The sequence below is a fragment of the Hyaena hyaena genome, unplaced genomic scaffold, assembly GCF_003009895.1.
Source record: "Hyaena hyaena isolate Hyena2069 unplaced genomic scaffold, ASM300989v1 scaffold_824, whole genome shotgun sequence".
Classification (NCBI taxonomy): Eukaryota; Metazoa; Chordata; class Mammalia; order Carnivora; family Hyaenidae; genus Hyaena; species Hyaena hyaena.
Genome location: NW_024081461.1, coordinates 136,430 through 161,849, shown reverse-complemented (window position 1 = coordinate 161,849; position 25,420 = coordinate 136,430). Strand labels below are relative to the sequence as shown.

At 39.3% G+C, this 25,420-nt stretch overlaps 1 protein-coding gene across 1 annotated transcript in view; it reads right to left on the bottom strand.

Moving 5' to 3' along the window:
• Positions 1-25,420, bottom strand: part of LOC120222009 (protocadherin-15-like) — a gene marked incomplete at its 5' end in the record, with an annotated part of 248,663 nt that overhangs the window by 90,310 nt on the left and 132,933 nt on the right. Inside the window, one exon of the mRNA XM_039219692.1 lies at positions 14,898-15,025. Within this exon, the coding sequence (XP_039075623.1) occupies positions 14,898-15,025 (128 nt within the window). The remainder of the gene's footprint in view (positions 1-14,897; positions 15,026-25,420) is intronic.

Below are 25,420 nucleotides of genomic sequence, written 5' to 3'. Positions count from 1 at the left end.
AAAAACATAAGAAACAACAAGTGTTGGTGAGGATGTGGGCGAAAAAGGAATGCTCATGCACTGTTTGTAGAAATGCAAACTGGTACAGCCACATGGAAAACAGTATGGAAGTTGCTCAAAAAGTTAAATGTAGAACTACCCTATGATTCAGCAATTGCACTACTAGTTATTTACCCAAAGAATACAAAAATACTATCTCAAAGGGATATATGCATCCCAATGTCTATACCAGCATTGTCTACAATAGTCAAACTAAGGAAGCAGCCCAAGTGTCCATTAACTGATGAATAGATAAAAAAGATATGGTATACATATATAATGGAATATTACTCAGCCATGAAAAGGGAATGAAATCTTGCCATTTGCCATGACATGGATTTAGCTAGAGAGAATTATGTTAAGTGAAATAATATAGTCAGAGAAAGACAAATACCATATGATTTCACTCACATGTGGAATTTAAGAAGGAACAAAGAGATTACAAAAAAAGGACGAAAGATTTAGGCAAACCAAGAAACAGATACCTAACTATACAGAACACACTGACGGTCATCAGAGGGTAGGTTGGTGGGGAGACAGATTCAGTAGGTAGTGGGGATGAAGGAGGGCAGTTGTGATGAGCACAGAGTCATGTACAGAAGTGTGGAATCCCTATGTTGTACACCCGAAACTAATCTTACACTGCATATTAACTATAGTGGAATTTAAAGAAAGATGTAAAAAATAAAGAAGAGGTAATATATATACACACTGGATATAATGAAACCATAAAAAAGATAAAAATCTTCCATTTGCACCAATTTGGATGGGCCTAGAGGATATAATACTAAGTGAAACAAATCATTCAGATAAAGGTAAATGCCATATGATTTCACTCATATGGGGAATTGAAGAAATAAAACACATGAATAAAGAAAAGAAGGATCAATAACAATAGCAAATACAGAGAACAAACTGGTAGTTGCCAGAAGGGAGATGGGTGAGGGGATGGGTGAAATAAAGGGGATATAATTCAGCAATTAGACAAAATGAAAGTCGAAGAAATTATACAGATTATTTCTCAGTGGGATAGCATCTTATTGTATTTCAAAGATTGAATGTATCTAGCCATTACATAATCGAACAAACTATTCTTCTGTTAATTTTCAGCTCTTATAGTGATTCCTTTTTTTAATGTTTACTTTGAGAGAGAGAGACAGAGAGAAAGTGACAGAGAGACGGAGAGAGAATCCCAAGCAGGGTATGCGCTGTCAATCCAGAGCCCCATGTGATCTTGATTTCACAAACCATGAGGTCATGACCTGAGCAGAAACCAAGATAAGACCAGAGCCATCCAGGCGCCCCTGTAATTCTTTCTTTCTTTTTTTTTTTTTTTTTTCTAGGAGAGAGAGAGAGAGGAGAGACAGCATGAGCAGGGGAGGGTCAGAGAGAGAGGGAGACACAGACTCTGAAATAGGCTCCAGGCTCTGAGCTGGCAGTCAGCACAGAGCTCAACGTGGGGCTCAAACCCACGAACCACGAGATCATGACCTAAGCGAAAGTCGGACGCTTAACCGACCTAGCCACCCAGGCGCCCCGATTATTTCTTATTCTATCATTGAGATAAGAAGAAAATTTAGCATTCTGTACTGATACAAAGGTGAGTTCTAGAAAGAGAGGCCCCCTATTTACTTTAAGGGCAACGATCAAATACCTCAGTGTTCCATAGAAGTGTGTTTTGTAACATCCATGCACTCTGCATAGTGAACTGGGAACATGGAGATTAGAGTTATTCTACAGGTAGAAAGAACCTAGTCAGATAAAATAAGTCACGATGACAATGGGCGTTTACTGAGAGACATGTGCCAGCCAGCCACTGTACTCATTGCTTGACAGGCAGTCTTTTTCATTTATATTTCTAAGAAATTTGTCATAGAATCTTGTTATAATTTGCAGACCCGATGCTTACAAAAATTAAGAACTCTGCCCAAGGTTACGCAGCCCAGTAGTGATTGAATAACAATCCAGGTTTGTCTTCATCATCATGCTTTTGGAAAAGGGATATAGATTTAAATACTAAAACTTTACTTTTGTGGCCTTTATGTTGCGTATTCATTAACCTTCTTTTTCATACTCCTGAGAGTTAGCATATTCATAACAATGGATTACACTTTAATCAATATCGACTTAAATCAGAAGTTCCCTAATTCCCTTACTAATTCCTGGCACACAGAGAGGTAGGACCTAGCATTCATTTCCTGCCTGCAGATGTACCTGTTTCAGCATTCTGTTTTGCATCATTGGTCTCAGCCCACACTGATTTTAGCTCCGACCTGAAACGGGGAGCCCACACAGAGCCTGTCTCTCTAAAGTGGCTTTCTACTATCACCTGGCCGTGCCCTGCTCCATGCTGGTAGCCTGCAGTGGGCTCCAGGAGCCTCGCAGGGCTCTCGGGGTCTGGACAGAGACTGCTCCATGGCCGAGCGCCCAACTCCTTCTTCCACCTGGCTCTGCTATGCCTCGCATCTCTTCCCTTTCATGTAGTCTCCCACCCCAGCTTGCATTCTGCACGCACATAAAGCAGCAGAACCTCTGCTTGTGCTCGTGTGTCTTCAGGGACAGGAACCTGCCAACCTGTTTCTCACCTATTTACAGGATTACACAATTTTCAGGTCCAAACCTCATCTTTTTGGCTTGCAACTGTGGATTCTGAAACCTAGAACCAGATAAAGCCATGTGCATGTTCATACTAACTTCATTCTCTCCACCAATCACAGCTCTCACATCTCACTTACTGTCCTGCGTTCCTGGCATGTCTCAGTCACTGCCACCAGTGACACAGTGGGCTAAACGTGCTTGCTTACAGAACCCATTAAGAAACTATATGGCATTTGTTTCACCAACGATTACATTTTAAAAAAATTATTAACTGAACAAAGGGGTAACAAGACAACTATCATCCTCTCCACTTTTGTCAGAATTATTTGACGATATCTTGCAAGAAGAGTCGCTTAAAATTACCAGAAATTCAGGTGAACATCTTCTCTTTGTTTTTATGGTTTTAGAGCTTTTTACCATTTTTATTTTTGTTTTTCAAGTTATAGCTGTAGATGTAGTCAGCATATAGATCAAGAAATGGAGCATTCTCAGTATTCCTCCAAAAATAACCACTCTGATTGGATTCGTTCTTCCAGATTTTTAACTTTATATAAATGGGCTTAGGAAATTTATATTCTTTTGGTCTGAATTCATTTGCTCACATAATATTTCTTTTTTTATGTTTGTATTCTTTTGGGGGGAGAGAGAGAGAGAGAGAGAGAGAGAGAGAGCGCGAGCGAGCAGAGGAGGAGCAGAGAAAGAGAGGGAGAGAGAGACTCCCAAGCAGGCTCTATGCTGTGAGTAGGGAGCCCAATGTGGAGCTTGATCTCCTGAACTGCAAGATCATGACCTAAGCCGAAATCAAGAGTTGGACACTTAACCAACTGAGCCACCCAGGTGCCCCACCCACATTATATTTCTGAGATTCATGCATGTAGTTGCATGTAGCCTAATTTATTCATTTTCATTGCTTTACAGAATTCTGTTGCACAAATATACTATATTTAATGTGTGTAAGTTGCTGCGTACTTATGTTGTTTTCAACTTTTAGAAATTATAATAATGAAAGTTTCTACAAAAATTGGATTTCTTATAAATATCTTTTATGAGCATATGTATGCATTTCTGCTGTGTCAACATTTAGGAGCAGAAATTCTGAGTCAGGGGTTATGTATATGTTCACACTTAATAGATATCGTCACACTGTTTTTCTGAATGTTGCACTAATTTACATCCCGTCAGTAACACCTGGAACTCTAGCTGTTACAAAGTTTGGTTTCATCTGTCTCTCTTATTTCAGCCATCCTGGTGAGCATATGGTGGTCTCCTGTGGTTTATTCTGTAATTCCCTAGCAGTTCATACAAAGGAATGCCTCTTGATACGTTTTTTTTTTTTTTTTTTTTTTGTGCCAATTTCTAGATTTTCTTTATGCAGGGTCTTATTTCCACTCTATCTTTTTATCTTGGGCATTTCACTTTGTTTTGTTTTGAATCATCATTTTGTTGGCGTTCATTCTACAATCTGGGTTGTGATCTTTGATGTTAGTTTGCAACGTACCTTGGGTCTTTGGTTCCAGCTGGTAATAAAGCCTTTCAAATTACTATGAACCTCATTGACTTTGTCTCTTTATAGATTACTGGGATCATAAGAGGCTATGGCTACCTAGGGAAAAATATCCTGGGAACACACAAAATAAAGTGCTGTAAAAAAGATGTTTACAGAAACTAGTGTAGCTACTCCATAGTTTGAGGATCTCCTTGATGGGAACCTCTACTGTATGGTTTTATTATTTCTATGCATGAGAATGTAATTCTGTGAATTCAGACATTTCTGTGCCTGTTTGAGAAAAAAAAATTAGAAATCCTTTGGCACTTTTCAGATGTATAATGAACTAACCAGAGTTAATTATGTTCTCTTTATGCACATAATATTGCTTCAGGCCTACTGGTTTTCATTAATGAAAATTCATTAAAACTACTGGGGATGGTCACTCATTTTTTTATGACTTATTTAGACATATCTTTTCTTCATAATACATATTAATGAAATCTAATATTTTACTCCTCTTATTGGCAATATTATAGGCAATTCAAAATTAAGATGTATTTAGAAATATGAATAAAATGTTTTAAAAAGATGATTTATCACTTTTTATTCTTTTAAAAAATGTTTATTTTTGAGAGAGAGAGAGAAAGAGAGAGAACATGAGTGCAGAAGGGGCAGAGAGAGAGGGAGACACAGTATCGGAAGCAGGCTCCACGCTCCCAGCTGTCAGCACAGAGCCTGATGCAGGTTTTGAGCCCACAAACTGTGAGATCAGGACCTGAGCCAAGGTCGGACACCTAACTGACTGAGCCACACAGGCACCAATCATCTTTGCTTAGATTGGTATTATAGGTCTTCAGTGTGGGGTCATTACAGCACCAAGTTAAATGTTTAAGGTTTAAGAAATTGTAGGACATTATCTGACAAAAGTAATTCTTACTTGCTTGACTTATCCTTGCTATTGTGTTTTGCAATGCAGTCCTCACTTTCACAAGGATTCCGAGGTTTTGAAGTTGAGTGTCAACCCTCCTAGCAGATGGAAGATGCGATCCTTGAAACACAATATAGGGGTGCACACACAATCGTCACTGGTCCACAACATACAACCTGTCCTACAGGAAAATGCAGGCTTGACTCAGAAGGTAATATTCTATATCCACACTCTGGACTGTTAACACATTTAACCATCAGAAAGACACGGAGGCATTAAATACATGTAGAATCCCAGGAGAGTGTGATCAGACTTTGAAATGTATGACCCACCAATGAATTTAGGAAAGGCAAACTGATTTGGCCATTCACTGAGTAAAGTACTTTCTTTTCATGTATCATGTCAGGTTAAGACCCATAAAAATTACTCAAACTCTCTACCTTTAAGGAAATTTCTTTCCTTTAAAAAAAAAAAAAAAAAACTTTCCCTGGAGAAAAAAACACTTTTTATCTAGTTTTAAGAAAATCAGACTTTCCTCATTCTCCACATACTTTACAGCTTGGAAAACATAGTTCCCTTTCAATTTTAAACAATGGAAATCAAGACAATTCTTAATTAAGTTACATTCAAACCAACAAGTGTAAATTAAATTGCTATTATGTGGCATAAGACTTTAGATCTCTCTTCAGTCATAATAGAGTGACTTGTAGACACAAGGAGAAGAGAGAGTAAAACTTACACATGCATAATTATTTTATCCAAAAACTCAATTTATAGCAAAGGGAAGTCTTGGTTTTGTCCATAATAGCAATAGAATTAGAATTTTATATAAGGGCAGATGTGAGGTATCAGAAACCGGCTATGGCACTTCACAAGTCTCAACTTGTATGAGAGGAAAAGGCAGCCTTGGACCCACCCTCAGAAAAAGAGTATTCAGCAATCATTTGTTTGCACAGACCCCACAGAATTCCCAAACTCCCTAACATACAGTGACATAAACACAGTTAAAGGGAAGGATAAGAGAATAAGATCCGAGTATCTCAAGGAAACCAGAAAGCTATCATGTCACTTGTCCATGGCATTCACCTTTTAAAATTGCTCAAGATGAGTCAGATATTTGACTTTCAGTCTCCAGCAGACAAACCAAAAGGAAAACATCATTATGACATAATCAGAGACCATATAATAAGACCATAGAACAAGAGGAAAAAACAATTTTCTTGACATTTGGTTTCCCCACTGGAGTTAAGTGGAAAACTATGATAGAAGCATAAGATTCATAAAGATATTATCAAATCCAAGCTCCTAATTTTGACAGAAGGGACATTCCCAGGGAAATGAGAGGTCATGTTAATCTCAGTGATTAACCAAGAAAGTATAACTGAAAGATTATGTCCACTTAACTGAAAATTGATATTTTGTTCACATATTTCATGGAATGCCTTGGTTAAGTAGGCTAAAAGACACGGCTAGATGTAAAAAATAAATAAAATTTTAGACAAGCACAATTTGAGGCGGTAAGCATACTTTATCTATAATGTCATTAAATTTGTGAGGAAGCATGACATTTGAGTTACAGTAGAGAAAACAGGCACATGGATACCTAAGTACAATATATTGTGTCTGAGTTCTAAGTAAGATACATAGTAATTCAGTTATAGGGTCACAGCAGAGAAGGCAATGAACCACCAGGCACCTATGTGCTTATATTTTGTTCCAGGTACAAACTATTCAGGTCAGACGCACACTGATCCTGAAGGAAACCATGAAGGAAAGTACAATCTCTTAATGCCCCAGTCTTGAAGCACTGAGAAGGGTCTGCCTAGAGCTGTGTTTCCCGGAGTCAGCAAAGGGGAATCACAATTAGTACTTTCTGAGACCTTCCTCCATTTAGACTATCCGTTTACATCTCCATTGTACAGAGCGAGCAGGGAGAGAATTGTCATAAGGTGATCCACTAGCGTCAAGGGACATAAACCACAAACATCGTGGGACAGGTGCTGTTGTGTATTCCAGAGTTAAGGAATCCAACTATTTGACCTTTAAAATGTAGCTCTCTCAGGGTACCTGCCATTTGTGCCCAGGCTGGTATTTTTCTAAGGTAAGTAACACAACTATTAGAAGTGGTTAAAAAGTTTATTTTTTTAATGTTTATTTATTTTTGAGAGAGAGAGAGAGAGAATATGAGTGGGGGGGAGGGGTCAGAGAGGGAGACACAGAACCCGAAGCAGGTTCCTGGCTCTGAGCTGTCAGCACAGAGCCTGACAGGGGGGCTCAGACTCACAAACTGTGAGATCATGACCTGACCTGAAGTTGGATGCTTAAATGACTGAGCCACCCAGGCGCCCCAGAATTGGTTAAAGACTTTAAAATGCACCTAGTTAAGGGCGCCTGGGTGGCTTAGTCGGTTAAGCGTCCGACTTTCGCTTAGGTCATGATCTCATGGTTCGTGGGTTCGAGCCCCGTGTTGGGCTCTGTGCTGACTGCCAGCTCAGAGCGTGGAGCCTATTTCAGAGTCTGTATCTCCCTCTCTCTCTGACCCTCCCCTGCTGTCTCTCTCTCCTAGAAATAAATTAAAAAATAAATAAATAAATAAAATGCACCTAGTTCTACAGCAACATTTGCATAAGGGAAAAGAATGGCTGAAAACATGTGTGTAAGGCCCCACAGAGACTTAATTTCTGGGACTGAATCCAAGTGACTGGACTCCCAGCCCAGTGCTGGTCCATTTGGGAGGCAGGAGAGCATGTGTGGCATGGCCCGGCTGTGAGTCCTGGCCTCACTCCTGACTAGCTGTCTGCCCTGGGCAGGTTACAGATCACTCCTAGGCCTGCATGTCCTCTTCCATAAATTGAGGATAATAAAGAATCCCATGGAGCTTCTGAGAGAATGACTGAGTTAACCCCTGAGACATGTTTAGAGTAACTAGCATCCTGGAAACATGAGGCACAGGATGGCTATTTGTACCACTCTGGGCGTGAACCAGGCACGACTCCTGCCTGGGTGACAGACGCTGCCCTGGGAACTCACACTGAACCCTCACCCATGCGCTACACTTGTTTATCGTCAGACCCGGGTTAGCAGACACAGGGCTGGGCACCAGGAGCCCTCAGAAGCATTGGCCTGACGCCAAGCACATACTATCGCCCCTGCACTGCTAACCTTGCACACTTCTGCACGCCTGGCCGCTGATGAAATCTGCATCCTCCAGATGTGCCCTTGGCCTCTGTCCCCCAAACAGCATCACTCTGCTGCATGTTCTTGCCTGCTTTCTCTGCCAACCAAAATACCATTTTACATCTCACCACTTGAAGCATGTGTTTTCGATTGAATGATCATCAGGAAATATCCTAGAAGGTTAGAGAATTTGAAGAGGTTTGAAGGACAATTAAAGTTTAGGTTTTTAGTTGCAAAGTTGAGTTCTAGAAACATGTAATAAAGAATTAGGGATTTGACAGACACCTGTTTCTCTTTTGATGCTGTTTCAAAATAGTATTTTCTTTTAATCCATAATTTTCTTAAATCTGGTTTCTTTAATAACTCAAAGACGCAATGTTCACAGTCTTCTTGATACTCAGTAGATGTCAAGTCAACATTTTAATTCAATTTTTCTGACACTGAGTTTTTCTGATCTTCAGTTCGTAGAGAGAAGGACTAATCCTTACAGCACGAACTTCTGGAAAATATTCGCATAATGCAGAGACTTTTTTTGGGTCAGATTTAACCTCTCCTTTTATTTGCACTGAATCAGGCTCTTGGTTGACGTTAAAAACACATGCAGTAAACTGGAAAAATTAGTGAATACATTGAGAGGTGTTTCTAAAACGAGAGCTGATTTGTTACTTTCATGGAGAGACTAGTAACTCACAGAGGCCATCTCAATGTGTAAGCAATTAGTTGTCTTGTTAATTGCCTTCTGATTTTCCATAGAAACTTACTATGCTCTGTTATTTTGGCCAACATTGTATTTCTGCCACATTCCACTGCTCACTTACCAGGGGAAGCATGTGGTGTGCAGGGCACAAGGGAAGTCCTGGGAAAAGGTAAATCCAACTGAATTGCGACTTTACCGGCTGTGGGATGAATGCTTCTTGGAAATTTACTCGACCTGACCAATTGCCATTTCTCCCAACAATACAATAAAGAAAATAACTGCGTCTCTTTTATAGGTAGGAGTTTTATCTCTTTGTATTGTTTGTTTGCATTTATTTGTTTAATTTTTTTAATGTTTTATTTATTTTTGAGAGAGAGGGAGAGAGATAGCAAGCATGAACAGGGGAGGGGCAGAGAGAGAGAGAGAGAGGGAGACACAGAATCTGAAGCAGGCTCCAGGCTATGAGCTGTCAGCACAGAGCCCCACACAGGGCTTGAACTACCAAACCACGAGGTTGTGACCAGAGCTGAAGTCCGATGCTAAACCAGCTGAGCCACCCAGGTGTCCCATGTTTGCTTCTATTTACTGAAATAAATTCTACAGCCTAAAATACATAAAGACTTTTTCCACAGTTCTCAGAAAAATAATAAAGAACAGATGGCAGTTATTGTAATTAATAAGGAGGAATCATAAATTAATATTTCTGAAAGTACAAACAGGAACAGAAAAGTTATTGTTCAAAAGTCCAGCTTTATCTTACTCACCTCACACAGGATATTATGAGTAATATGACAAATACTCATGCATTTTTTTTCAACCTTGCTTTTATTGGCTGAAGAGTTGCTTTTGAACACTTTTTTTCTATATTCTGGACACTTTTTTTTTACTTAAAAATATATGTTGCAAAATATTTGCTTGTAGCTAACTGCTTTTTTTTTTCTTTAATCATTATAGCATCTCCGTCCCAGTGGTCTGTTAGTCTGATGTAAGCAAATGTGTCAGTCATTTTTCATTACTAGAGAATAGTTCAGTTAGTGCAATTCAACGAATGGCCCTGCCCCCAAACAGGGCTTTTTTAACAGGGAAGGTGCTGGAAACAGGAGGCATCCCTTGCAAACAGCCGCAGCCGGGAAGGAAAGCAATGATGGCATGTTAGAGAATAAAATGTTAAAACCCCAAGATACATAATCAATACAAACAAGGGGACTAACACAAATCTTTGGTCCTGAATCTGGCTGTAAGATTCACATGTAATCAACTTAGGAGGGATGGATACCATGGACAAATAATGGTTTGAACGGAACACTTTTCATATTCTGCCAACATTGGACATGCTCCCTTTCCTTTGGGAGTTTTCTTTTACAGTGCTAAAATACCCATCATTAAATTCACCATTTTAACTATTTTTCAGTGTCCAAATCAGTTACCTTAAACATATGTCCATTATTGTGCCACCGTCACCATTCCTGGGTAGCACTTTTCTTTTTCCCAAATTGAAACTCTGGGGGGTGCCTGGGTGGCTCAGTCGGTTAAGCGTCCGACTTTGGCTCAGGTCATAATCTCACGGTTCATGGGTTCGATACCTGTGTCGGGCTCTGTGCTGCCAGCTCGGAGCCTGGAGCCTGTTTCAGATTCTGTCTCCCTCTCTCTCTGACCTTCGCCTGCTCTCTTTCTCTCTCAGAAATAAATAAAATATCTAAATAAAATTTTTTAAAAAATTAGAAATAAAGATTGTCCAAATTGAAGCTCTGCAACCACTGAACCCTAATTACCTCGCCCCCCCCCTCTTTCCACTGCCCGTACGAATGTGACTCTTGTAGGAACCTCAGAGAAGTGGAATCAATTATACTTTTGCCTATTTGTTTCTTGCAGATTTCACTTAGCATATTATCTTCAGGATTTATCCACAATGTAGCAAATGTCAACACTTCCTTGTTTTGTAAGACTGAATAAAATTCCACTGTATGTTTGACCTCATTATGCCCATCCATTTGCCTGCTAATGGGTACAGAGATTGTCCTCACCTCTTAACTATTGTGAATAATAATGTTAGGAACAATAAGGAGCCTGTTCGCCCCCCTGCTTTCAGTTCTTCTGGGTATAAACTAAAGGTGATACTTTTAACTGATGCTAATTCTTGTATAAAAGACTGAAGAGAGAAATTACTATTGATTTTCTTTTCCCTCTCCCTGCAATTAAAATAACCGATTGCTTGTGACCAATGGAAATCAATTTGGTAGAACCAGTTGTGACAGAGATATTGACGTCAAACTAAAGTAAATGTGGTAGATCTTCTCAAATTAATACTTTGGCTCTGTGTCCTTTTGACACAATCCAGGAAGTACTTCAACATGACATGAACATTCAAATTTCTTGAGCCAAAAACCAAATAAAGCCTATTTATTTCCTTTTTTAGTCTAGTAATTGGAATGTTAACTCTGTAAGAGCAGAAGGCAGTCTATTTTGTTTGCCCCCGTATTTTCCACATATCAGGAATACAATACAGATTTTCTAAAACAGTGAACTTTGAACTCTCAGCATATTAGGTATGCCACTTCAGAGCATATATACACAACTTTCTTTTATTATCCTTTACCAAGCACAAATCATTTCAATAATGTTCTCATTGTGTTGCCTTTTCCTTAGCATGTTTTAGTAAAGCCCTTAGTCTATTATCCATCTTAAGCTAGTAAGTATATTCATTTACCAGTATATTTTATTTATTTATTTGTAAATGTTTATTTATTTTTGAGAGAGAGGGAGAGCATGAGCGGGAGAGGGACAGAGAGACACACACAGAATCTGAAGCAGGCTCTAGGCTCTGAGCTGCCAGTAGAGAGACCCATGCGAGGCTCAAACTCATGGACTGTGAGATCATGACCTGAGCCAAAGTCAGTCGCTCAATCATCTGAGCCACCCAGGTGCCCAAATTTACCAGTATATTTTAAAGTCTCATCTTATTTAGTCAATTCTATAATGTTTCCTCTTTCTCTTCCTGTAATACACAATTCTTTAAAATTGAAAATGTACCACTGTGCATTTCCCCATGAATTGTAAGAAATTAACTTGCACGTATAGTAGAAGGTCTATTGCCACACCCCACCTCCACGGACAGTGGTGTAAACTTCCTTCCCAGTCCTGGGCGGCTTTCCTGTTTAGCAAGTGTTCTCTGCATCAGACGCCAGAGCCTGGCTGACCCACATTCTGTGCTGTTTCCAATAACATTTTTGCTGCTCTAAGTGTGAATTGAAAAGAAGGGGTTAGCTCACTCTCACTGATTAAATTGGGGAAGAAGATTCCAGAAGTCAAGGCTAAAAGCAGCTCTGGAAAGTGTCCACCAGGTAAGATTTATGACTCCTGTCACCTCCTGAGCTCCTGCTCACTTTTTGGGGAGAACTTTCTCCCTCTGGGCTTTGGCTCCCTGTGCTTCCTCTGCTGAGGCTCTCGGCCCTATTTAAGCTTCTCTCTGAGAAAATGTAACCACCCTAACAGGGCCACTCGAAGTCTTCCTCCTCCAGGAAGCACTTGTGCTCCTTCACTAGGTGCATTGTCTTCTGCCTCTGGATCCACAGGACAGTTGTGCGTTCCTAGGCAGATTGATTACTACAGCAAGTACTTGCATCAATGCAGTGTGAAAGTCCCTCTCCCTCCTTCCCTCTCTCACCCTTTCTCCCCTTCCCTCTCCCTGTCTCTCTTTCTCCCTCCCTCCGCCTCCCTCCCCTTCCTCTTTTCACCTCCATCTCCATCTCTTTTTCTCCCTCCTTCCTCTCCTCCTCCCCCCTGCATCTGCAACTGCCATATTAAACAAGCCTCCACCCCATAAAATCTCTATAAAGTTGAGAGTTAACGATGGACTCTTGATTCCTGCTACCACAGTGCCTCGGGGAGGGAGGGGGGCCTGTTAGGAACAAACCTCAGGATCATTCTTGAGGTTCTCCAATGCCCCATGTAGAATCCATCAGCAAAGTCTTTCGGCTGTCTTTGATTCCCTTGTGACCACTGCCCCCGCCTACCACTGTGGTCCAGTCCACTTTCAAGTCTCTCCTGGAAAGTAATGTGTTGGGCTCTCTGTCTGACACTCCGATCTGCACAACATCAAGCATAATCCTTTTATGCTGGACTATGTCATGCCTCTGAACAAAGCAGTAAAAAGACTTCCTTTCTAACATGTCTAGGAGAACCCCCATATTCCAGTCCTGGGCTGTGTTTCCAATCTCCTCTCTGACCAGCCTTCTGGCCATGCTGACCTCTCCATCCCTCCAGTTTTAGGGACCTGCTAGCGGAATGGGCAGAATGTACCTTACATAGGAATCCACAAGTTGTGCCCCTGATCCCATGACTTTGTCTTAAATAGCTACCGACTGTCTCAATTGATTATTTGTATCTTACACCAGTTTTTCTGTATTGCTAAGGCGGTAACTTTGTTTTTGTTTGTTTGATTGTTTTTTGAACTGGCATATCCAACTTCTAGAACAATGCACAGTACAAGGACTCAGAAAATACCAACTAAGTGAACAGAATCAGTCAACAGTTCTTGGGACTAAAGTGTAAAACAAGATACAAATAAACTCCTTTGGAGTTGCTTTCTACTTGCATATCATCTTGTAGTTTAGACGGAATGTGACTGACCACTCGTGGGCCACTTTGAGCTCTAAGTGGTAACTCCTATCAGGCACCAGTGTATGAAGGAGCTATTTCACAGGCATAACTCACATGTGCGTTTGCTCGGTCAATTTTTCCTCTTTCACACCTGCTGTGCAGAACATCATAAAACTATATGCATGAAGAGCTCTAATCATGGTTCTGGCACAAGAACATAAAGGAAACTCTTCATGAGTGGGATTTGCTCGGGAAAATTTAGGTTTTCTGTGTGTATGTTAATAGTTTTTCAAAATATAGTCTGAAAATACTTTTAGAAAAATAACTGTAATAAAATATTTTCAAAAATAACTGTACTTAAGCATCTAAACTGCTCTAGCTTCCAAATTTTTCTCCCCATGTAATACAATATTTATCTATTTGTTTCCCAGTAATAAAACTATTACAACTTTATGTACCCCTGGCCATTTACAAAATCTTTCAACATATTTGATGATAACTAAGAGGAGAAAAGTGAAAAATTATCAATGTTAACCTTAGATATTGTGCTTTTTAAAAATTCTAAGTAGATTTGCAATTTTTTCTGACATATCTGGTTTTTTTTAACTTTTAGTAAAGTGCTAAAATTAGTACCCTTGTTTTTGACATTTATGATTTTGAATTTTAAAATAATATAGCAGCAAAATAAGTTTTTGCATTATTTCTTCTTTAAACATTTTTTTGATGTTTCTTTATTTTTGAGAGAGAGAGAGTGAGAGAGCGAGAGAGAGAGTGAGAGAGAGAGAGAGAGACAGAGAGACAGAGCCCGAACAGGGGAGGGACAGAGAGAGAAGAAGAGACAGAATCTGAAGCAGCTCCAGGCTCTGAGTTGTCAGCACAGAGCCTAACATGGGGCTCGAACCCACAAACTGCAAGATCATGACCTGAGCCGAAGTTGGACTCTCAAGCGACGGAGCCACCCCGGCGCCCCTACGTTATTTCTTCTACTAAAAAATGGTAAATTTATATTCACCATGAGAAACTCCATTCTGCCATCTTTGGAGCTATCCTGAACTAAACCTATGAGAGGCATCATATCTACTGGGTAACATACATTCTAATAATTTAATATCTTATTCAGTGTAAATTATCGTAAGTAATTTTTCCTGTTGTGTAGTAAAAATATAAAAGTTGCATAGTATTAGGCTCCTAATTAATCCATATTTAGTTTTGCTAATTAAACTCATGTATCTCCAAGTTTTAGACTTTTGTTTAAACAACAGGAACACTGAGAACTTACTCAGCTAATGTAAATTGCATGTGACAGTTTATCTGCAGTCTGAGCTCTTTGCTTTTACCTTAGCTCTGTATCTTAATGAAAGTTCTCCTACCTTAACTCTGAGCACAGAGGTAAACATTCTTGCATCTTCAGACACACCTCCAATGTAGAATTTTTTCTGAAACACTGGGGGATGATCATTTTCATCCTGAATCTCAATATACACTTTAGCCGTATTGCCTGGAGGATAAGAAATAATATATATTTAATTGGTGGCTATTTACTAGAAAAAATGCACTGGAGTAAATACTTATTATACTTTTTTTTGGTCTGAAACAATGGAAATGGCTTCAATCAGAAAGTCATTCCCAATGGCACGTCTGGTATCCCGAGGTCCACAGAGGCCACTGATAATGCTGCTTCTGGCCTAATAATGTTTACTTGCTGCAATTTCTTTTAATTACAATGTCTTGGTAATTCATTTTATTTGATTTAATAGGCTCTAAAGTATTGTGTTCTGCTAATTTCAATGAAACGATTCAACTGTTTATGTTCACCAACACTTCACACCCACTACAAGTTACACCAAAGTGACACAAATATATAAACACCTTATGAAATAATAGAAATTGCCATAAACTAAAACAACATTTAAAAAAAATTTTTAAGGGTAAAACTAGCAACAGTATTCTCTCAGTTTAATAATGCATAATAATAATATAATATTAATGTGTGATATAAGAATCATATATAATATATATACATATATATGTATATATACATATATATGTATATAATATATGTATTATATATACATATTATATATAACATATATGTATATGTATATACATATATATTATATATATATGAGTGGAAAGTAAACAATGGTTGGGTGAGGGGCTTATTTCCACAAAGAGAAAACAAGTTTAATCATGGCTGCAGGCAATCATTCATCCAGTGAGATGTAGCCGGAGGGAGGTTTGTTGTATAACTCATAAATGCTGGGTGTGTAATGTCTGCCATAGTAAATATGCCATAAAGGACACATTTCTGTATCAAATGTTAGAAGCTCACCCCCTCAATCATCACCCCTTTAATGAGAAATGTAGCACCTGTCACTAGTCCACGAATGACTCTTTACAAAAACCCGGTATAGAAAACTAACTCACAAACCAGAAAAGATGGGGAATGAGTGGGTAATATTTTGCAGCAAAAGTGGATCCACATGGTAGAAGTATTCTCATGTATTACCTGTGTGAACTTTTCTCATGCATTTCAAACAGGATCAAATAGAAGGCAACTGAGCTACAAATCATTTATCAGGGCTATTCTAATTGTGTTGCTTTCCATATCCCCAGCTATAACCTATGAACACTGATCTACTAGTGCATTGGGTCCAGCGTGGGAGAACAACATATCTGCGTCCACTAAATAAATGAATGGATAACCTTCATTGTCTTAGCAAGAACTTAGAAAAAGGCTGCTTTCTTGCTTGCCCTCAAAAAACTCAGACACATGGGGCGCCTGGGTGGCTTAGTCGGTTAAGCGTCCGACTTTCGCTTAGGTCATGATCTCGCGGTTTGTGGGTTCGAGCCCCGCGTCGGGCTCTGTGCTGACTGCCAGCTCAGAGCCTGGAGCCTGTTTCAGAGTCTGTGACTCCCTCTCTCTCTGACCCTCCCCTGCTCACGCTGTCTCTCTCTCTCTCTCTCTCTCTCTCCTAGAAATAAATAAAACATTAAAAAAAAAAACACTCAGAGACACAAGAGACTTATTATCCCCAAGTTTTTAACCCCACCCTGCTGCTACCCATTTAGTTTGCCTCTTCCTTTCTCACCATTCCTGAGGTGGAAGAGTCAGAATCAAGAGGGGTGCGTGCCAGGTCAACAGAGAAGGGTGTCAGCAGAGGGGGAGGGCTAATGGCAAAGTCTGCTTGCCCCTCCTGAAGAGCAAGGATTCCTAAGGGCACCCCAGCCGGCTACCAACCAAGTTCATCCAAGATGAAAACGACTTTCATCTTCCTAGCTGACCATATTTATCTCTGGAATCAAAGGAGCGAACAGCGCTGAATTTAAAATTTCTTTTTTAACAAAAGGAATTGTAATCTGCAATATCACCTTTAAACTTTCTTTTTATGTTCTTGATTAACAACCACATTAATTATAGTGACTATTTGCAGCACTTGAGAAAGTAAAGGTTGATTTTAAACTCATTGTAAAGGAAGCAACTTCTGCTCTGAGACTGCTCTGCTTTCCTCTGGACACTTTACAAGATGATGAGAGGAGGTTAAGGTGCAGGCACAAATGTATCATGCCATCAGGGATAATTTGTGCTTTAACAAATCTTTTAAAAACCTCCTATTTCCTTAGGTATTGGGAAATCATGTGAGGATCAGTGTTGTAATTTAAAGCGACACTTATATGCTAATAAAACTATTACATGTATACACTTTATAAATTCTACAGAGACGGCAGTAAAATAATTCTTTAAGATATCAGTTTAGCAGTTATTAAAATTCTCTAAAATTAACATGCTAGAAACTTCTAGCTAAATATCTACTTACACTATTGATAGTCAATGAGCATTAATTTTCTGTAAAATAATTTATCCAACTTTACCATCTGGACTATAACATCTGGACTAAAGTTTATCAAAGTTTCCTTTTATAAAATACTTATCTCACAAACATCATTATTACTAGATATCATGATTCTGTATCAGTTGTGATTAAGTCCATATTTGTTATGAGACTGATAGAGAGATTAACCATATTTCATTTAGTGCTTTCTTTTCTTAAAATCTTAAAATGTTTATTTATATTTGAGAGAGAGAAAGGAAGGGAAGGGAGGAGGGAGGGAGGGAGGGAGGAGGGGAGGGGCAGAGAGAGGGAGACACAGGATCTGAAGCAGGCTCCAGGCTCTGAGCTGTCAGCACAGAGCCAGATGCGGGGCTCAAACTCATGAACCATGAGATTATGACTTGAGTGGAAGTCAGATGCTCAACCAATGACTTAAATAACTGATTTAGTTATCACTAAATAACCCATAAAATGATAGTATTTCCATGGCACACTTATATGAGGAGGGGAAGAATAATCACTGGACTGAGTTATATATTTAAATTTTTCCTGTAGTTTTCTTCTACCAGATTTGGGCATCTTTATGCAATAATGATGATGATGATGATGATAATGATGACAAATATACATATATATAACATACCTAATTTTGATTTTTTGTTGGTGTATTTAATTTTTTTAATGAAAAAATTTTAGTTGCTTTTCTTGCCTCTTACTTCTTTCAATAGGATGTGTGTTAGCTTCTCATCTTGATTTTTTAAAATATTTGCCTAACAACACTGCAGTTTAATAAAATTGCATTGGAATTGGATCATAAATCTGTGCTACTGAACTGCACAATTTCTTTTTTTTAATGTTTTATTTATGTCTGAGAGAGAGAGAGAGACAGCGTGAGCAGGGGAGGGTCAGAGAGAGAGGAGACACAAAATCTGAAGCAGGCTCCAGGCTCTGAGGTAGCTGTTAGCACAGAGCCCGACATGGGGCTCGAACTCATGAACCATGAGATCATGACTTGGGCTGAAGTTGGACACTTCACTGACTGAGCCACCCAGGAGCCCCACGAACTGCACAATTTCCAACTCATTTGCCGCGCCCCCCAAAAATGGAAAGAAAATGTTATAAATATTTTATATATACTCAGTATATAATGCTGGTGGATTCCAGTAATTCTCATCTTTTTATTTTTTTCCCCAATAACTTTATAATAATCACGACAACCTTAATGCATTTCATACACTAGAGTTTTGTGCAGTCACAACTTTATTGAAATAGAAAAAAAAAGCAGCAACAATGTGTGGTTAATAGTATGAATAATTCTCCTGTAGATCTATAGGAACATATTTAAAATATTTTTTATTTTTATTATTATTATTATTTTTTATTTTAGAGCAAGAGAGAGTATGATTGCTAGCATGAGCTGGGAAGAGGCAGAGAGAGAGAGAGAGAGAGAGAGAGAACTCCAAGCAGGCTCTATGCTCAGTACGGAGCCTGAGGTGGGACTCATTCTCACAAACCATGAGATCATGACCCCCATGGAAATCAAGAGCCCGATGCTCAACCTACTGAGCTACTCAGGCACTCCAAAACATTTTTCATTTTAATCATGACTTTGTCCAAATTTAAAACCATCGACATAAACATTTTATTTAATGAAATAAAATATAAAATAAAATAATTCACTCTATTTTATCTTCATAAATTAAATGAAATAATAATATAGTTTAAGCCCTTAAAAACCATAGTACCAAACAAATGCATGTTCCTATTAAGATCGAGAATACTTCTCTTAAAGTTACCAGATTTTTTTATTTAAAAAAATTTATGTTTTATTTATTTCTGAGAGATAGAGAAAGAGAGAGACAGCCTGAGCAAGGAAGGGTCAGAGAGAGAGGGAGACACAGAATCTGAAACACGGAGCTAGCTGTCAGGATAGAGGCTGACGCGGGGCTCGAAGCCATCAACTGTGAGATTATGACTGGAGCCGAAGTCAGAAGCTTAACCGACCAAGCCACTCAGGCGCCCCAAAGATACCAGATTTCAAAGATAAGTATTAATTTTAGGAAAATAGTGACTCTGAAACCATTTCATAGTTTTATGGCCTATTTGGAATGATTTCGGAGATTCCTAGTGTTTATACTATTGTTAATTTTCTCTGTGTTCCTCTGCCTTAGTTTATATGCAAATGATTGGCTCTTTCCATAAAGTAGTATTTAAGAAAAAAAGGATCATCTGACATAGAACTTAATCAAATCTTACTAAGGAGTTTATAGTTATTCAGTTAAAAAAAAAAAAGGTAGGCTTTGATTTAAAAATAAGGCTGGAAGAAATATGTTATAGTTTCTTCAGTAGATGCAATTTAGAGATATAAAACATATTTACATGTTCTTTTGGAAAATAAATTAACTGTGTTATAATAAAAAATCTCCTATTTTTTTATTAACTTCTTGCTCTGCAAGAATTGTACTTATATTTATAGATACTATTTATTTTCCATAGCTAGACCACAAGAGAGATTGAATCGTTTGAGGTTCACTTTAATAGTTTTCTAATTTAGTGTTGACATTGATTTAATTAGCCTTTGAATGATTTTAATTGCTTGCTTCTAAAACATACATTTTGTGTGTGTGTTTGCTGAAAAGTGAATAACTGAATTAAGGAAATGACGGCATATAACTGCAGACTTTGAAAACTGCCCCTCTGATTACGATACTATGTACTTGTTTTTAACTAAGTCTTGTAGTCAAGAAGATGATGACATGACACTTTGCCACAACAGTGATGGGGAGAAAGAAGAATAATATTCTCCACATCAGCTGAACCTTGGCTTTGTATCCATATTAACATTATCTTCCCATTAAGAATAATGAACTCAAGTTTCTCTGTAAAGAGTAACCAGGACAATAGAAGCTAAAAATGCAATATTGTTTCTTTTATTGGGATAGCCAGCATTTTGTGCTAATCCTGTGAGACCAAACTGATACATTTAGAGGCTTTGCAAGGCAACGATTGTGATGTTTAGCTCAATCTGTTTCCATCCAGATTAAACAGAATAAACACTACTATAATTCACTTTTATCTATTAGATGCCAACTGTCTCCACAGTGCAGCTTAATACAGGAACTTTAAGGACCAAAAAAATGCTGTAGTTGTGAATTGGGCAAGAAAAGTTTAAGCACAAGCTGTGGAGGGAGAGTGGGTCAAATGCCCAGTAGTAACCCATGTCTGCTGCATGACCTTACCCATGTTAGACACCTCTTCTGAGCTAAAGTTTCTTGTTTTTTTTTTTTTAAACATTTAAAAAAAGAGAGACTGAGAGACAGAGCACAAGCAGGAGAAGGGCAGAGGGAGAGAGAGACAGAGAATCTGAAGCAGGCTCTAGGCTCTGAGCTGTCAGCAGAGAGCCCGACGTGGGGCTCGAACTTACCAACCCTGAGACCATGACCTCAACCGAAGTTGGACACTTAATGGCCTGACCACCCAGGCACCCTTGAGCTAAAGTTTCTCCTCAGTAGCACAGCAGTAATCACACAGAGCTCCCTATGTAAGAGGAGCAAATACATGTAAAATATTAAATACATGGCGGCTTCACTTCCTATTTCAAATAGGACTCAGAACTTCCTGATGTTCAAGGAAGGAGAGGGACAGTATTAGCAACACTCTTATTACCATCAAAAGGAAAAAGAATATCAATGCTACAGAATTTAAAAATAAAGTTTCCTAGGTCTACATTATAAAAGAAAGTTGTTTTCAATGGGATATCACATAGGGAATATCAAATACTGTATTGGGAAATACACATTTTTCCTGCAAGTAGAAGAATTTAAGTAGTAATGAACAATATTGGAAATACAGTAAACGTATCTTTTAAATATCCATACTTTTGGTTACATGACAAGCCTACAAATTTATAGAACACATTTTATTTTATTTTATTTTATTATTATTTTTTTTAAATTTATTTCTGAGAGAGAGAGAGAGAGAGCAGGGGAGGGTCAGAGAGAGGGAGACACAGAATCTGAAGCAGGCTCCAGGCTCTGAGCTGTCAGCACAGAGCCCGACACGGGGCTTGAACCCACGAACCGTGAGATCATGACCTGAGCCGAAGTCAGATGCTTAACTGACTGAGCCATCCAGGAGCCCCTATAGAACGCATTTTAAAAAGCTGACAGTCTTTGAGAAAAATAGACACGCTATACAATATTTGATATAAAAACATTCTGCTGACATTATGAGCCTGTATGAATCTTTTTAGCCTAAATGCAGAACCAGAGCTGAGAAAAAATAATTACATTTGACTGTGCCATTAAATTACCCTGTCTTTTTTTTTTTTTTTTTTTTACGTACAGTTAAAAAGTATATGTTAAGCCTAAAGCGGTTTCATTTCAATAGAAGCAATGATTGATAAATTTGCTAAAATATCTAAATAAAGAAAAAACAAGCAAAAACAAGCCCACAAACCAAAAGATCATGTCTTGGAAACACAATTTCCTAAGCACTTGAAAAGGTACGTTGACTTAGTGACTAATGTCACACAGGCAGTCTTGAATTGTTATATAGGACTCTTAACACACACACAGACACACACAACTGGAAGGAAACAGTATACTCTTGTTTTTTGATGCTATAAAGGAGCTATGTCTAAACAGGTAAAGAAGAATCCATCAAAAAGAAATTTAATAAGCCAACTGTGGCTTACTGTATTTTAATGGAAGAGAGGCACTATTCTCTTTAGAAATGTTTCTCTGCGTTTGACTGTACCATTAGTCCCTTGTACTAGGTGCTTTGTTTCCAACATCACTTTTAAAATCTTCTAAATGATCCATGAAATAGATACTGTCATTACTACTTTTCAGATAAAGAAACTAAGACTTAAAGAGATTAAGTCAAGTATCATAAGGAAGAGCCAGACTTCCTGTCCAAGCATGGCTGAAATTCATCCCCAGGTCCCTCTCCAGAACAAGAATAACATCTCTAATAAAAGCCAGGTAACTACCCTTTAGAGACTAGAGATAATTTCCCCCAAGTGTCTAGAATACAGGCTAGCAAATAGTAGAAATGAAATAAAAGATTTCTGAGTTCCCACTTCTATCACAGGGGATTATCACAGTCCCCTCTTCTCTATTTGGCTCTTACTCTAAGAGTAATGACTAATGATTTGAAGGAGTTAAAAATGACTATGGCATTGCTAAAGGCGGGGGGGGGGGCAGCATTTAAAATAATGTCAGGGGCACTTGGGTGGCTCAGTTGATTAAGTATCCGGCTCTTGATCTTGGTTCAAGTCATGATCTAACGGTTAGTGAGTATGAGCCCCACATCACGCTCTGTGCTAACAGCCAGAGCCTGCTTGGGGATTCACTCTCTCCCTCTCTCTCTGTCCCTCACAGGTACACACACACACACACACGCACGCACGCACGCACACTCCCTCTCTCCCTCTGTCTCTCTCAAAATAAATAGTTACAAAAATAAACAATAACATAGTAAAGTATTTAATAGCACAGACAGAATCCTCTACTCTTCAACGAAAAGAAAACATGGGCACTGCATTAGCCGCCTGTTGTTTCTGTAGATCAGCTGCTCACAGGATACACATGTACTATGTTACAGCTCTGTAGGTCAGCGTGGGTTTTCCTGGGCTAGAATGCAGAGGTGGGCAGGTCTGCATTCCCTTCTGGGGGCTCTGGAGGCAAATCTGTTTTCTTGCCTTTTCCAGCTTTGCCTCGTTGCCTGCTTGCGTTCCTGGGCCCTGGTTTCCTTTCATCTTCCAAGGCCCTGATGGCCTCTAGAGTCTGTCTCAATCTGCATTACCCTCAGTCTGTCTGTCCTGCTTTCTTTCACCTATAATGACCCTTGCAATTACACTGAGCCCGTTCAGCTAATCTGGGATAAGCCATCTGTCTCAAATCCTCAGCTTATGAAACCTCTGGGGAAGTTTCTAGGGACCCCTTTGCCATGCAGGGTAACATATTTACAGCCGCTGGGGTTTAGGGCATGGACCTCTCTTGGTGAAGGGAGCATTAGTCTGCCTATAGAAGGTGTAGAGTGCTGTTGTTAAAAAATGTAAACTTTTAGAGAAGGTACCAAATACAGGAAACAGGAAGGTTTTGGGATGCTCACAAAGGATAAATTTAGGAAATGCAAAATTCTGTGAACATACAAACCTAGAGTATCTATAACTCTTTCTCATTTACAAACAACACTACTGACAACAGTCATGGACAGAATTGTGTCTTCCCTACATTCATATGATAAGGCCCAAACCCTTGAGGAGGCCGAATTTAGAAATAGGGCCATTATGGAGGTCATTTAGGTGAGATGAGGTCATAGGGTGGGACCCTGACCCAAAAGGATTAGTGTCCTTATAAACAGAGACCAGAGTGCACATGTGCGCGCTCTCTCACCTCTCTCTTTCTCTCTCTCTCTCTCTCCGTCTCCCTCTCTGTCACCGTCTCCGTCTGTCCCTGTCTCTCCCCACTCCATGTTAGGACACAGAGAGAAGGTGGCTGTGTATAAGCCAGGAAGCAGGTCACTGCCAGAAACCAATGCTGATGTGTCCTTGGTCTTGGACAGCTAGCTTCCAGAACTGTGAGAAAATACACTTCTGTTCTTTAAACCACCTAGTGTGCGGTATATTGTTCCGCCAGCCTGAGGACACTAAGGCAAGGATAACACTCACTTCAAAGGGGAGATATTCCTGAGCTAAACGCTTTTCTGTGCATTTCTTCCATTTATCCCCATAAGAACACAGCTATTGATTATCCACATTTTATTGACACAGACAATGGGGCATGGAGAGATTAAACAATGTGTCTAAGATTGTACAAGTAGAAGAAGGGTCAGAAGATTCAGACCCAAACCTTTGACAACATATATTCTCAATAATTTCACTTTTTGGCCTCCCTTCAGTTTGGATAATTTAAAAAATCCAATATAATCCTTAAATCTCCCTCAAGGTTGTGATTCATGGGGAGCAAGGGCAATCTGGCATATTCTTAACTTATATTTAGGTATTAGGTATTTAGGCATTTGTAAGTTTACACCTAAAAATACAGGAAGAACTAACATTTTGCTAGGGAATTGTTAAGGTTTCCTCACTTTTATACCTGTCCTGGTAGCTGAGAATATAGTGGTACAACAGGGCAGGGAAAGAAAGCCTGCTTCTCTGCTGCTCCAGGGAAATGGAGGGCTAGGTGGACAGTCTGGTTTAACGTTAAATCTGCTCAGTGGAAATGTTTCTAGATGTCCTTCGCTGAAAATATCCACCCCTGCTTCCTGAGAGCTTCGGGCAAAGTGGGAACACCATGAGTTCAAACTAAGAACCCCATTCTCCACATCCTTGAGTACTTTTTGACTGAATTCCAATGAGGAAAAAGCCCTGCTTTCTCACCTATAACCTGGTGAGAAACAACCGGATATTCTGGTTACTAAATGTCATAATGGACAAGCAGGTGCTTACCATCAGCCTGAAATTGAAAGCAGCAGAGTTGTGCTGAACTCAGGAATCGGATGCTTAACCAACTGAGCCACCCAGGCACCCCAGGACCCACTATTTTCAGTTAGGAGGCAAGTGGGAGGCAGTCTTCAGGACAGAGTAACCTGTGGGGTCCGCAGGGTCTACACTAACGCTGGTTAGGGTGAGAATGGGACTGAACCACAGGACAGGCAGCTGGGGCTGCAGAGAATCGCCAGAACAGCGAGTACATGTTCCTGGTGTCAGGGGTGCGGTAAGCATGCAGGCAGCAGGACAGGGAATGAGAAGCACACAGGAGGGTGTGTTAGGAAACATCCTAGGTGCATGCTAGGGAACTAGCAAACCTACTGGATCGTTGCAAGTCTTTTAGAAAGAGAAATACAGACTTCAAATGGGTAGCATATAACTTATTAGCTGGATTTATTCTCCTTTGGTATAAATGAAGCTTTGAAAATTTGGGAGAAAATGACAGACCGTCTCTCCATAAAAAGGACTCCTGGGAATCTGACTAATGATTTTTCATTTTAGGACAGTCCTAGGTTCCAAGGATCTCCCATTAAGAGCAACAACTTCTTCCAAATGCCACTTG